We start from the raw sequence: 14,912 nt of genomic DNA, 5'->3' as shown, positions 1-14,912 counted from the left end.
TATTTTCCATACACTCCATATATAAGTTGCCGGCCATGTTCATTATAGTATTGATAACATTGTCGATGCTCGACAAGCTCTTCATCCGTGATTATTATTTCAAGTGCAAAGGCTTAAATAACAATAGTTGCACACTCGCCAGCGAAACGGTTGCACAATAAAGCGGAATCATCGTGATAAAGACACGTGCGATCTGGACTTTACGCGTGTTCTCGCGGTATGAGGCATGCGTGCAAGCTCTCCCATATATAAATACTCGTGTGTCAGTGGGAAAATTTCAGTCGACCGATACTTGGTGCCCGTGTGGTTCATCTCTCCACCGAGCTAATCAACCAGAACCAGTTCACCACGTGACGATCCTTGCGTTTCGAAAGGAACGAAGCTTCGAAACTAGGAAAAAAAGAGGAGAACAGGATTCACTTTTGAAGAAAATCCATCAAGCCGAACTCGCACATGTCCTTTTTTTCGAAAAAGTTGGAAAAGAAATTTATAAGACAAAGAAAATCCAAGAAGATATTGATTCATGAAGTAAAACAAAATCCAAGAAAAAATAATTCTTCACCTTTCTAAAAGTCTATCTTCAGTCTCATCAAACTAGCGATTTAGTGTAAGATAGTTTCTTCGCCGAGGAATTCAATGGGATCGAAATCTCATAAGTTCAGTGATCAACGATCGATTTGTTGCGGCCAGTGATCGCTGATCCTTCGAGTGATCATCTGAGTGAGCTTTGCATCCACGTGACTTCGCCGGCTAGAATTCCGACGATGAAAGGCAGACAGACGAGAGAATCGTTTCTAAGGCTCTTAATTCTGATCCTGACGACAGTGGATCAGACGATGGTGGTCCTGACGGCTCACCACGGCAGTCATCATCACCAGGTCTCGAGGAAGATCCACTTGCCGCGCGCGATGGAGGCCACCAAGAAGTTCCTCTGCAAGGACCCCCAATCGCGGGCCTACAATCTGAGAGATCTGGTACACAGTATGCAATCTAGCGAGAGCGTGAGTCAACCAGTGTACATCGTAGTGAAAAAATGCGACAGCCACTCCGGCTGCTGTGTCAGCCCCGACCTCAGTTGCGCGCCGGTGCAGTCGTCGATCTATCACGAAGACATGGAGGTCGAGGTCTGGAGCTTGCGGACGAACAGCACAAGGCGGGCGTGGATCAGGATCGAGCAGCACGGCAAGTGCAGCTGCGAGATCAGCAGTGCTAGCGAAAGGCATAGGGAAGATACTCGATCACCTAATATACAGATTCTTTGAGCCTTAAATTCTATAGATTCAGCGTAAAGGCAAAACTGACTGCAAGTGAATCGATAGGCAACTGACTGATAATCTTGCATTTTGATGCAATGGACAATGCTGAAAAAAAGAATAACATAAATTAAAGTCGATTAATCAAGACTGGGACAAATTTTTTTTAAGATTTGTACTTGTGCCTTAATTTATTACTTAGGATTGAGTAAAGTAAATAGGACAGAGACTAAAATGTAATATTAGTAGATTTGACTGATTTGATGACTCACACTTTTTAATACAGTGTGTTATGAGAAAAACTGATACAAAGTGTTGATAAATGTTAATTGAGATTAAAGACAGATTGAATTAGGATGAAGGATTAGGATTTTTTAACATTTCAGCTATTTGCCCTATCAACTTCATTTATGGCTGTATGACAACGATGGCGACAAGACAAGAAGTGAAAATAAAATAAAATTAGTTATACAGACTTTTATATTTAATGACCAAGAGCATTAGCTTAATTAATAAGCCTAATTAAGAAATTAAAAACTGAGAAAACGTGATTAGTGAAAACACGAAGAAAGATGTTCAACAAATGTTCATGATTGTGATTGTGAAGAATATTATATCATAAAGAATTCTTCGAAAGGAAGCGAACCCCTCAGTAGGCAAATTTAAAGATTCAACGATCTGAAAAGAAAGTTCCGGTTGCGGTTCTTCGAAAAAAGCTTTAGTCATAAAAATATAAATATATCATAGACGTCTATCTTTATTAAAGATATTTATCTTGTAATGTAATAATTTTCAATTTCATATTTAATAGATACTCTTTTCGATGCCATACTTAATAGACTTTAAATTGTGCCAACAATTATTTTTTACGCGATTTATGATAGAATAAATGTAAAAATCATAATATAAAAACAATTGCAAAAAATCTGTGTTAACATCTCTACGTGACGCACGTTATATTTCTTCTTTTATACTCCGAAAAGAAGTTCTATTACAAGTGATTGCATATAAAGCGAAGTTTAGCTGTAATATTTCAGAGTTGGGAACATTTTATAAAAGTAATGCGTTACTGTTTTTAGAAAAAAGTAACCGTAACGATAAGTAACGTGTTATTTCCCAACGTAATGATTACATTTGCCTCACAGAATGTGATCGTGAATATTTTAAAGATTTTAGAAACGTTTAGGAATATGTTCAACTGGCATTGTGATATGATTATATCAATTTGTTGTAGTTAAATACGAGAGAAGATGTATCCAAAGGAACGTGTATGTAAAACGACACCACTCCGTTCATGCATTCGGATTCGCGTTATTCTCCAACGTGATCTTTATAGGATAATACTAACATCACGAAAATAACAGTCACGTTAAATATAACTTTGCTATACATTTGCTATACGATACTGTTTGCGTGCGGAGTTTACATTAGTTAAACAAAATCCAGACGCGGTGAGAATAACTGCGTTTGTATGTAAATTGCTCTATACAACAAGCGCGTGTCACAAAAATTACAGGCGAGTAAAAGAATAAAAGAATTTCTTATGTCGCATCACAAACAATTTTTTGACAACTTCTATAGGTGTAAATAGGCAATGGATCTTTTTATGTCGAGTCGATGTATGTATTAAAATGAGTGAAGTGATCGCGACTGTCACAACCAATGTGGCAAGAAACACTTTTTTTTTACAATTTAGCTCATAACAGTATTTTGATAAGTTTTAAGTTTAAACGCGATTCTAAAAATCTAATAGTTTATTTGTATTATAATTAATTTGTTGATGTTTTCTTATTATTTTTTACATTGCGACGTAACAAAAGAATTTAATAGTATTCCTGTAGCATCTAATTAGCATCTAATGACTCGATTATTTAATTTTTGTATTAATTAATTTATATATCAATTAGTTTATAAAAAGCGAAACAATGAGAATATTTATATATAAATAAAATGCAGCTTTGGCTACTTTTATACTAATTTCAATAATTTATTTTTGTATTTCTCTGTTACCTATTCTTAATTTTTTAATTTAAATTTTATGTTATAAATAATCCTGTAACAGTTTTCAAACAAAACTTTTTCAAATAACAGTTGTCTTAAATCTCGTAATAAAAAACGTTTATCTTTAAATTATAATTTAAAAAATTAAAATTAATTTTAAAACAATGGAATCTGGAGTAATAGGAATAAACCTAAAAATAATATTCATAATGCGATCTTATATTTAAAATCCTCTCAATCTCCGAAATATCATATGATCAATTTATTGACTGGATGAAATCTCGAGATCCAGCGGAAGACGATTTTAAATATAAGATTGAATATCACTCCAGGAATATCGCTCCACGTAAATTTTCTTTCAACGTAATACCTTTAAACATTTTTTTTTATTCTGCACTTAATAATTCTGAATAAAATTTTTTGGAAAGTCAATGTTGATTTCTATGGCAATCATTCCGCTATTAGCTGTATGATTTATCCATCTGTCTACGAAAGACAAAAATAGCGAAACAATACGTATTCTCGATTTAGACGTAGATGTATGGAACGAATTGGACTGACGCCCAACAAGAACCGGCGGTGCCGTTATGTCAACGCCAACGCTCACAGACACTTGTCGAGTGTCTGCGAAGTCAACCATGCCAAAGAAAAGTATCGCTAATTCATTAACGCCGAATAAAAGCCGGAATCGTGTATAAAATTATATAATAATACGTTATTCACTGAAAGATGCATTCAATATGTTGCGTGCCCGGTTTCAAAACGGTTTTCGGGATTTTCAGAAGTAAAATGTATCTCAAATGTACAGGCTAAAAAAAATAAATGAATAAAAATCTAACTTAATTTTCTTAAATCTAAATTTTATTAATTTCTTATAGTATTTAAAGAAATGTGACAAAATTGCAAACTGCAATATTTTCAATCTTCAAACTCGTGTTAAAAAAAGAAGAAATATTTCTTCAATCTTCCTTAAAAATTCTACTGAGAAAAAAATGTAAACAGAATGATATAACACTTTCTACAGAACTCTTCTACAAACATTTTTTTAAAGAAATGATTAGGAACGTTAAAGCATTTATTATATAAAAGATATCGAACCAGTTTACTGGAGTTTATCCTTTACTGTATGTTTAACATAATTCGACAATACAAACTACATAGAATGTCTGACGAGTAAAAGACGTACACAAGATGGAAAAGACGTTGTGCGATATTATGAGTATCGGGCGTAAGGATATTTCGCGCGCATTCGTCGGCCGCGTGTCCCTCGTCCTCGTCCCCCCTCATTAGCGGCTCCTCTAGCCGCGTGTCCTCGCATCACGGGTTGTCCTTTAGAAATAAAGACATCACATATTATAACGTTTCAGATTATTTTTAATAAAAAGCAACATTAATTTTATTTTTCACTTAAAATTTTTCAAGATAAAAACAAACAAAAAAATACAAGTAAAATATTTTATGAAATTAATAATTCAAAAAATCGATTTATAAATTTTAATTTTTTATTATAAAATTATTATAAATATCGAGGTTATATAAATTCTCTTTATTTTAAAAAAGTGGATAAGTCTATTAATTTATTTATCAATCGCTAAATTTCGAGCACATAATAAAATTTACATTAAAGAGAATGGCAAGAAATGTTAATCGTACATGCACACATATTATTAGCAGTAAATAGAGCACTTATCGTTTAAATAAAAAATTAAAAGAAAAATTCTCGTTATTCAAATAAAAAATTAATGCAATGAAAGAAATGATAAGTTTAACGACTTATTTTTGTCTTGAAACAAATGGATAAATGGTTATTTAATCACGCTATTCTACTCACCTCTACCCGACTGACTTTCTCCCCAAACAATTGGTGTAGGCCTTGCGTTTCTGGCCGCCCTGAAAGGTGATCTTGACGATCGTCTCACTGTCACACCCCTGGCGTTATTGGAGTCACCTGCGGCCGCTAGACTGGCCGCCATTGTCCTCTGGCGAGTGTTGATGGACGGTGACGCCTCCGCTTCACGATTCTCTTCTTCGACTTCGTCCTCAGCGAGTTCGCTTCCCGCCTCTTCCGTCGCTTCTACCGTGTCCATGGCATCATCCTCGCTGGATGCCGTGGCCACTGATTCTTCCACTCGTTTCTCACCCTCCGAACTTACCTCTGTAAAATAAAAACGGAAAAAAGAATTATCATCCATATTAATTTCCTTAGGGCTAAACTTTTTAATGAATTGGATTACAATTGAAAAAATCAATAATAATCAAGCTTTGGTAAAACAATTTCAATTAACAATTCCCATGTTAATTTTCCAAATATAAGTTTCCAAGCGAAGCGAGTGGCAAATATTTTCCATATAATAACAAGTCTATGATAATAAAAATTATGTTAAAATATATTAAATAAACATATCAATGAGTAAATATAATACAATTTCCTTTATTTTTTATTTATATTAATATAGACTTTTTTAAATTATAGTAACAAAAAATAATTAAAAAGTTATTATAGTTCTTGTATTATTAATTTTACAGTCGAACGGCTCACCCCACTTGGAAATTGAAGAGGTAAATGTTTATTTAATATAACATATATAACTAAGCATCTAATTACAATATCTAGTTATCTAATTATGTTGATAGTAACGAAAGTTATTAAATATCATTAAATATATTTATATATTTTAACCAAATATTTAAATAAAATTATTTCATCAAAGTTTTACTAACATCCAAGTTTGCTCATCACTAAACTTTTTCTTTATGATAATTTAAATAAAATACCTTCGCTTGGAGTTGCGCTAGATTCTGTAGCTTCAGTTGAACCGCGTTGCTGATCATCAGCACCGACAATACGAATGCTGGGAATGTTCGTTTCTTCGACACTATCTCCCGAAGTTGCTGTTACGGAAACATGTGTACTCTCTTGTTCTTCGGATTGGCTGCTACTAGTCTGTCGTAATGAGAATTCGAGCAAAAAAACATTAAATATAATAATACCACAATAAATATAATAATGCTTAATGTTTTCATTAACAAATTGTAATAAAGAATAGGAATTTTCTTACCGAAGGAGGCAAATCCGCGGCTGGGGAAACTTGAAGAGGTGTTGTAGGAACACTACGACCCGTTCCACCATCCTCCAGCTGTGCCTGATCCATTCTACCGTCGTCCAGGCTCTCTTGAACCTGAACCACAGCGGAGTTGGCAGAACCGAAAATCCTAGTGGTAGATCCTGTAGGTGTAGTTAGAGATGGCGTCGAGGAAGCCGTCGTAGGTGTCGAAGAATCTCCAAAGGTAAAACGACCTTGCGGCACCTGCGGAGAACTTACAGCTTCGCCGAAACCATCGCGACGAGGAACGAAAAGAGTAGGAGTGCTCGGTACGATGCAGTCGTCACCGCCATCTTCATAACCCTGTTGTGGCTTTGAGAAAAAAAAAACGAGACAAAGTTTTATGGTGATATAAAGTAAATCTTATATAAAATTTAATAAATAAAAATGTCAAAATATTTTAAATACCAAAAGAAGATGTTGCTGTTGCTGCTGCCTGGGCATAGGTGCGATTCCTCTAGACCTCGTTGTAAAAGACGTAGCGGGTTCTCCAGTCGGTCCAGCACTACTGATCGCTTCAGACTGCTGCTGACTTGTAGGAATAACAGTTTGGCTTTGCCTAGAAATTTCGGCACTAGTCGAATCCTCCTCGAATATAATCTCAACTTCGTTATTGTCTCGTTCAACCTCGACTTCATAGGGCACCTCTTCTTCTTCTTCTATCTCTTCATATGTATCATTGTCAAACTCTTCTTCTTCTTGTGCTTGATGGTTTCCTCCACCTTCACCCTCATCACAGTCTACTACTACCACACAACCTTCTACTTCTTCATCTTGATCCCTCTGGCTCGACGTGGGCACCTAAATCGTATTAATATCAGAGAGTTAAGATATTATTTTCAAACACAGATTTATATAAATAAATATGCAATTGTAAATTGTTCAATCTTCCGTTTATCTGCTTGTTATATCATCCTTACTTGATACTCTACTTCCGAAGCACTGGCGCTCGCAGTCGCGCTAATGTCCTGTCTGCTCCTCTTAGTTTTCGGACTCTGCACCTGCTCCTGACGTCCGTGATCTAATCCCTCGACTATCCCGGAACCAGAAGCGGTCGAATCCACGACTCGTGGTCTCTTGTGTCCCGTGGAAGCTTGAGAAGTACTGACTGATTGCGTGGAGCTGCTCGCTACCGTCTGTTGCTGGTCACTGATGGTGATCTGCTGCTGCTGTTGCTGCTGCTCCACTCTGGGGCTCACCAGTGCTACCGTTTGCTGCTGCTGTTGCTGCTGCTGCTGCTGACACTGCTGCTGTTGCGGTTGCAAGTTAAGTGTTTCCGCGCTCTCCGGATCCTCTCTCTGTGTCGACTCGGCCGATTCGCTTAACTGCGGTTGAACCACCAACTGACGAAGACTACCAGTTTGTGCACTCTGTGATGAAGTACTTGCTGGTTGGAAGTCAGTCAGACTACTAGTCGGCGAGCTCGTCTCCGTAGTGTGCACTACCTGTTGTTGCTGCATCTGTTGATGCGGCGCAACCATGACCGGTGCACCAGCCGTAGTCGGCAAAACAGCAGCTGTTCGTGATTGCACCACGCTCATCGGCCTGATGCTGGCCAACGGTGTTTCCGCTCTGGCCGACATCGGCTTAATGTTCGCGGTCGGTGGTTCCGTGGTCGCACTTACTCCGCTCACCCCCGACAATTGCCTCTGGAGTTGAGCAACCCGCTGCGAAAGCGCCTCCTTTTCCGCCTGTATTTCCGACTTCTCGTGCTCCAGTCTGGAGATACGGCTCTCCATTTGTGATTTCAACGCTACTAATCGCGCATCGTGCTCGGTGTCGGAATCTCCCTGAACTCCGCTACTACTTCCCGCAGACTCCAGTCTGGACTTTAGATCCAATAGCTCTTTCTCGCAGATCTTCTTGGACTCCGTCAACTGCATGATTTTCGTTCTGGCGCCTTTAAGGACTTGTTTCGCTCTATCTTCCTTTTCTATGCTGCTACGATTCATGGCTTCAATCTCCTTCCTCAGATTATCGGCCTCATTTTGAGCTGCTGCCATTTGGCGAGTTATCTCGTCTATCTTCGCCGTGAGCTCAAGATTCGTCTGACGAATTTCCTGACGGCCTTCCTCGCGCAGCTGGTTCTCACGCTCTTGCGTCACGCCGGAAGCGTCTTCGTTTCTATTTTCTTCGTTGCGACTCTTGTCTTCTTCTACGTTTCTCGAGAGTTCCTCATATTGTGTTTTATATTTCTTGGCTATTTTACGGATCTGAATCTCCTTGTTTCTAATGTCATTAAGAATGGTCTCCTTGTCGTTCAGTTCCTTTCTAAGAGAAGCCAAGTCCTTTGCCTTCAAAGAAGAATCGGCTAGCGCTTCATTAAGTTCTTGACCCAGTTTGCGGACCTCTTCCGATGCTCGCGATATTTGTTCGTCTTGAGTTTGCACCTGTTTTTGCAACTGCATCAATTGCTCATCAAGTTTTGCCTTCTCCGTTTTCATTTGATTAAATTCTTCGGTTCTCTTCGCGTGAATTTCTCGCTCTGATGTTAACAGCTTGCTCAGATTCTCCCTTTCAGTTTGAAGCCGTCGCCAGTCCTCAGGACTAGCCTTATTTGCTCTCTCCAATAACGTATTCGCCCTTTGCCTCCATCTAGTCGCCTCGCCTTTCAGGCTGGTGTTTTCTTCCGTCAAAGCTTCCGTTTTGGCTGTCAAATCTCGGGATAGATCTCGAAGAGGTACTACTTCCTCTGATAAAGCGTTTACTTTGGCCGTAAGCTGATTGACCTTCATATTGAGACTATCTCTTTCTTCTCTGAGGATTCGATTCGAATCAGTGATGGCGTTCAAGGTCTCCACTTTGCGCAGCAATTCCGCGTGCTTAGACGTTGTCATTACATCGATCTCTGCCTTTTCTCGTTCAGAGTTCAGCAGAACTTCGGTTTCTTTCAACCGCTTCTCCATTACCTCGGTCTGCGATTTTAATCTGAGATTTTCAGCTCGGAGAACATCGGATTTAGCTATGGCAAGATCCTTCTCTCGTCTTAAATATTTCATAACTTTTAACAATTGTTCAACCGAATTGGAGTCTTCCTCCATAGAGCTGAAACTCTTGTTCAGAGCCTCTAGACTAGTGTCCGGACTGTCTCTTCCGCTTATCTTGGTCTGTTGACTCTGCATGATGGCCACTCGATCACCCAATTCTTGAATCTGATTGTGCAAAAGCGCATTCTGCGTGTCGAGATCTACAATTCGCTTCTGAGTTTCTTGAATCTCGTTAATATACTTCTGCTCTCTCTGTTTTGAGGCTGATTTCTCAATTTCTAGAGCCTCCACTGCCGCGTTTCGCTCTTGAGACAAACTATTAAGCCGATATTGGACTTGTTCAGCTTCCTCTTTCAACTTTGCCAAGATCTACATTTATGTAACAAAGATATTTATATAAAAACAAAAAAAAAATTACTCTATTGTGGCGATCGCGTTGCCACTTACTCGCGTAAATCGGAGAATCATCGCCGAGAGAATAAGAAAAACAAAGCAAACGTTAAGAACGCGGGAACGAAGTAAACCGAGTGTTGAGCGTAGGCAATAACACGGCTATTTTTTAAATCGATTAAGAGTGATTTTCTTTCACGAGATTTAAGGAAAAGCGTTGCATCTCGCCGGTGCCGCACGAGAGGCGACAGGAGCCTGCAAATGCGCCAAGTGTTATTCAGCGAACAAGCGATTTTTTAGATAACGCGTTAACAAATGATGGCAGTTAGGAAGATTCGAAAAAATGCGATCCCTGGAGGAGGAAAAAGATGAAAACGGTACAGAGCCTGAGTGGCTCGAAAGAGTCGACCGAGTGATCAAGACGTAGTCGAAAAATAACTATATTGCAATCGCTAAAATAAACTTGCCTGTTTCGACTCCGAACATTAACTCGTTTTAATTAATTCGATCCTATCACATGCGATAAATAAAGCTAAACTATTATTAAACTTACCTGTAAATCAGACGAATGCTGCATCATTTCTCTAGCATATTTGTCCTCCGCTTCTTTAGCCGTAGCTGAGACAGACTTCAGATCGCTCTTGAGTAACTCCAACTCACCCTTCAACTCGTCCAGTTCCTCGACCTTTCTTTCAGCCTCAGCCAGTCTAATTCTTAATTCTGAATCAGTTTCGTGCCTGCCGTTTGATATCTTCGTCAGATCGTCGCTCAGCTCCTTCACTCTCTTTTGCAACGAAAGAACCTCACTACGTGACTCTTTCAGAGCGTTCTCTAGTTCCTCTTTACACTTGTTGTACTCGGCCGTCAATTCTCTCAACTGCGTTTCGGCGCTCTCAGCGATGTCACAGTACTGCTGACTTTGTTGCCTCGCTGCCTTCAATTGTTCGGAAAGCGACTTCACTTCGATTTGGGAAGTACCTAGTTGCACCTCCAACTCCTTCACCCTCTTCACAAGATTCTCCTCGCCTGTCAAGGGTTTAGTGATAGAATGGGCAGCTGCTTGTTTTAATTTAGTATTCAATTCATCAATTTTTTGGCTACTGTGAGTCTCAATCTCTCTCGCTTGATCCAGCTCCGCCTTCAATCTCTCGCTCAATTCACGTTCCTCCTTCAATCTTTCTTGAGCAGTAGTAAACTGTCTCTCCAAATGAGCGGTTAGTTCCCTGAAACGATCCTGCTCTTCCTGAAGACGACGTCGAAGGGCGGCACATTCTCTGTTGGCGTCGTCGACTCTGTGCTCGGCTCTGAGCTGTCCTTCAGCCTGGACTCGCTCCAAGCTGGCTTTGATGGATTCCATATCGGCAAAAAGCAGTGCTTGGGTCTGTCTCTCCCTTTGGAAGACCTCCCGCTCCTTTAGGAGACGTGTCTCGGAGTCCAGCAGAAGTTGACGTTCCTGACGAATGTTGTCTAGTTGAACTTCCGCCCGTGATAAGCGAGATTGCGCGGCGAGCGTTTCGTCTTTCAGCATCATAATACTTTGCTCATGTTTGCTGATGGTAACGCTATAATTGTTGCATTTGTCTTCGAGTGCTTTAATTTGGTTCTTGTAAGTGCTGATATGATTCTGCAAATTTGTGAATCTGTCGTTCGCTGAATCCAGCTGCGCTTTTAGCGCGCAGCATCTTCCCGATTTCGCTTCTGCCTCCTTTCTGAGTTTTTCAATCTCCTCGCTTAACATCTTTTCATGCGCGCTCCGATCTTTTCGATATGTCTCAAACTCGTCTGAAATTTGTTTAAACTTATTCTCAGCCTCCTTCAGCTTGCTAGATATTTTTTCCATTTCACTGCTTTTCGTTGTTTTCGACTCCTCTTCCGACTTGGATGTGTCCTCTTCTTCGATGTCTTTTTCCGCTCCCCCCTTTCTCTTCTCGTTAGAACTCTTAATCTGCTGGTACATATTTTTATATATGTCTCTCTGCTTCATAAGACCGTCAAACATCTTCGCCTGTCTGTCTTGTGCAGCCTGCATCTCTGCCAACTGTTCCATATAATGATCTAACTTTTCCTTCATCTCGCCCGAGTTTATTTCATTGGTGGCACGCTCGATTTCCTCTTGTCTGGATGACAACGCGCGGACAACCGCCAACAATTTCTGATTATTCTCCTGCAGTTCTTCAATATCCTTAAAGGTCACCAATTTCTTGCTAATAATTTGCGATGACAAGATGTCATCTGGATCTACGGAGGAAGACAAGTCTCTAGTTTCCATGTGAGTGCCAGTGCGATTTTCTTGGACTTCTTTGAGCAAATAACATACCTGTAAGAATTAAAAAAAATCATTTCTTAGATGGTTAGCATCATTATTAAATATGTACAAAAAAATTATAACTTACTTGTCTAGCTAAGTCGGCCGACTGACTTTTCAGCCTTTGATTTTCCTTAGTGTGATGCTTAGCGAGACGGTTAGCTTCATCAAAGTTTTCATGAAGACGCTGATTTTCCGCGAGAAGCTCGTCTAGCCTGTTCGTCAGCGTCGCGATATTCGACATTGCCGTTTCATAATCCTGACGTTGTTGCTGCAGTAACGGCGCCTTCTGCTCTAACTCGCGAAGGATCGCATCCATTTGGCACTTCAAACGTCCATTTTCTTCTTTCGCCAAGGCTAATTCATTAGTGGCTTCGACCAATTGAGTATAAATTTGCGTGAGACTTGCGCCCTTTCGCAGAACTCGACTGGTTATAGCTGCTGTAGGTGCCAACTGCTCTACAGCTTGATTCAATTGTTCTGCAAAGTTTAAAAGTATTATAAATGGAATACTTCCTTAATAATATAAGAAAAATAAGTAAAAAATATAATACGAAAAAATTCAAATGCACATGCTACTAGCATGAATGCATTAAGATTTTCTACTCATAAAAAATATAAATAATAATCTATTCTCTAGAATTAAAAAAAAATCCTAAAAACCTATAAAAAATTATAGGACAAGACAAAAAGCCTCTTTAAATGCGACAAAAAATTAGACACGCAAATCACCTTGTTGGAAATTCTTCAGTAATTGGTTAGCATGTTCCAACTCTTTTGTCAACTCCTGGATATTTTGTTCTTTTTCATCAATATCCTGCTTGTGTTGGAGCAACAGTTGATTGTACTTCGTCTCCAAGATTCCATACTCCTCCGCAGTGCTATCCACAAGCTTTTGCAGCTCACTCGCCGCGTTAGAGAGTTCCTCGGCCTTGGCATTAGCATCGTCCTTCATCGACTCATATAAGCTGGCTAGATTTTTTTGCGCATTAATCTCCTTCTGGTAGGAATCATTTATCGCGATTTCATGAGCTCGCTGCTGCTCTACCTTCTGCGTCAGTTCGTCACAATGCTTCTGGAGAGAGGAGACTGATTCTCGTAGTTGAGAGTTGGCTTCGTTGACTATTCTTAATTCTTCCTCGCGCTGGGACAGCTTAGTATCAATTAAGAGATTTCTAGAGGAGCCTTCGGATCTCGCTGTCTGAAGTTCAGAGGTCCTCTTGGCCAACTCCTCCTCGAGGCCTGCTAACTGTTGCGTGAAGAGCACTCGCTCTTGCTCCAGCCGTTTCTCCCTATGCACACGTGATTCAACTCAATTCAATATTTACATGTTACAAATCATATAAAACCAATAAAATTTAATAACTGTAAATAACAATTAAAAAAACACTTACATTTTGTGTTTAAATGTGTATTTATAAAATAATTGTTTCCTAACTTACTTGTAATCTAAGGTCATTTCGCGACTGCGAATTTCCTCGGTTTCAGCTAGAGTTTGGCATTTGGCAGCTATAGCAGCTTGAAGCTGAGAGCTATAAGAAGCCAATTCAGTACGCATCCTTTCAATTTCGGTATCCCGCCTTTCAACTTGCAGTTGCAATGCGTTTGCCTCGTCCGTAGCTGTATCTCTTTGTCTACGTAATTCACCATTTTCCTTTTCTAATCTATAATCGACATTAAAGAAAGTATAATTACAAGATATTAAAATTAATAACATAGTGTTTTATATAGTATAATTACATTGTTATTAAAATAATAATTATTAACACTATTAAAATTTTAATGTTTTACATAGCTGTTATATTATTATTAAAATATATTTAATGTACAGACATCAGAAATCATATGTAATTTTGTTACCGTTTGACAGATTCCTGTAATCGGTGTACTTCAATTTTCACTTCCTCAAGATTGTTACACGTTTCCGTATTGCTCCTCTCCGTCAGCTCCAACTTTTCTCTACACTCGTCAAGACTCAATTTCTGTTCCGTAAGCTCCTTCTGCGCCTTCTCCAAATTTTGCTCTGCAAATCAACAATGTCATATAGCAAGTTCTTACCCGCTACTTAACCGGTATTAATTCCAGCGGAATTTATTTCAAACAAATTCTAGCATCACGGAAATTGACAAGTTTTTGTCACTCAAGATCACGTCGTATTTCGGGCGAATAATAAAAGCGTTGTTAGAAAGACTCGAATTCGATTGAGGCTAAGTAGAGGGAAAACAAAACGCCGGGGCTCCGCCATAACGTGTAAATAAAACAAGTTCGCCTCACGAACATTCGGAGGGATGGTAAAATTCAAACCGGTCCGTTGTCCCGCCGGCTTACCCAGGCATTTTCGGCTGGTCTCGAAAACCGCCTTGGCGGTTATGAACTCCTCGAATCTCGCGTTGAAATGCGCATTGATCTTCCTCGTCAGCTCCCGCGGGATTTGCTTCAGCTCGTCGTCGCTCGCTATCTCACGAAGAATGTTGGGCTCGCTCTCCTCGACCGCTTCCATGTCGGTCGAAACTTTTATTTATCAATCGGACAAGTGTCAGGGCCTCGCGAGTCGGCGTTCACGGATCCTTCCAAGGTTATGATGTCCGTTCCTTTCCGGACGAGCGCCACATTTGCGCCTCTCGTTCTCGCGTTAACCAGCGTTAACAAAACGTTTATATCACGTTTTTTTTTTTTTTACTTCGGCACGAACGTTCACCCGCCCCTTCCGACCGCCTCGTCGTCACGTACCGCCAATTATTCGCCACAAAAATCAACGTAAATCAGCGCTGGTCCACACACACGAACCACGAAACCCCATAGAAAAACCGGTATATGATCTTAAGATCCGTTTCCACTGAGCGCGTCACCGCGCACACGTCACGAGTTCACC

The 14,912-nt window shown here is 39.6% G+C and overlaps 2 protein-coding genes across 2 annotated transcripts; one reads left to right on the top strand and one right to left on the bottom strand.

The window, feature by feature from the left end:
• Nucleotides 1-588: 588 nt before the first annotated feature.
• Nucleotides 589-3,230, top strand: LOC105840103 (platelet-derived growth factor subunit A). The gene has a single exon (XM_012686868.3). The coding sequence runs from the start codon at nucleotides 765-767 to the stop codon at nucleotides 1,260-1,262; it is 498 nt and encodes a 165-aa protein (XP_012542322.1). The 5' UTR covers nucleotides 589-764; the 3' UTR covers nucleotides 1,263-3,230.
• Nucleotides 3,231-4,102: 872 nt separating this feature from the next.
• Nucleotides 4,103-14,833, bottom strand: LOC105840101 (nucleoprotein TPR). The gene is made up of 12 exons (XM_012686865.3): nucleotides 14,369-14,833; nucleotides 13,901-14,063; nucleotides 13,483-13,704; nucleotides 12,773-13,332; nucleotides 12,129-12,520; nucleotides 10,289-12,052; nucleotides 7,279-9,714; nucleotides 6,767-7,159; nucleotides 6,314-6,670; nucleotides 6,030-6,198; nucleotides 5,086-5,409; nucleotides 4,103-4,583 (listed from the first exon to the last, which is right to left on the bottom strand). The coding sequence occupies exons 1-12, from the start codon at nucleotides 14,538-14,540 to the stop codon at nucleotides 4,468-4,470; spliced, it is 7,068 nt and encodes a 2,355-aa protein (XP_012542319.1). The 5' UTR covers nucleotides 14,541-14,833; the 3' UTR covers nucleotides 4,103-4,467.
• Nucleotides 14,834-14,912: the final 79 nt, after the last annotated feature.

This window comes from Monomorium pharaonis, chromosome 5 (assembly GCF_013373865.1).
Source record: "Monomorium pharaonis isolate MP-MQ-018 chromosome 5, ASM1337386v2, whole genome shotgun sequence".
In the NCBI taxonomy this organism is placed as follows: Eukaryota; Metazoa; Arthropoda; class Insecta; order Hymenoptera; family Formicidae; genus Monomorium; species Monomorium pharaonis.
Note: the sequence above shows the minus strand (reverse complement) of the source record. Positions and strands in the feature narration are given on the sequence as shown.

Excerpts from the sequence above, each read along its gene's own strand:
- LOC105840101 (XM_012686865.3), bottom strand. The coding sequence starts at position 14,540 with ATGGAAGCGGTCGAGGAGAGCGAGCCCAACATTCTTCGTGAGATAGCG. Across the intron at positions 7,160-7,278 it reads CTTCGGAAGTAGAGTATCAA|GTGCCCACGTCGAGCCAGAG; the intron begins GTAAGGATGATA and ends AATACGATTTAG. Across the intron at positions 5,410-6,029 it reads TAGCGCAACTCCAAGCGAAG|AGGTAAGTTCGGAGGGTGAG; the intron begins GTATTTTATTTA and ends TTTATTTTACAG.
- LOC105840103 (XM_012686868.3), top strand. The coding sequence starts at position 765 with ATGAAAGGCAGACAGACGAGAGAATCGTTTCTAAGGCTCTTAATTCTG.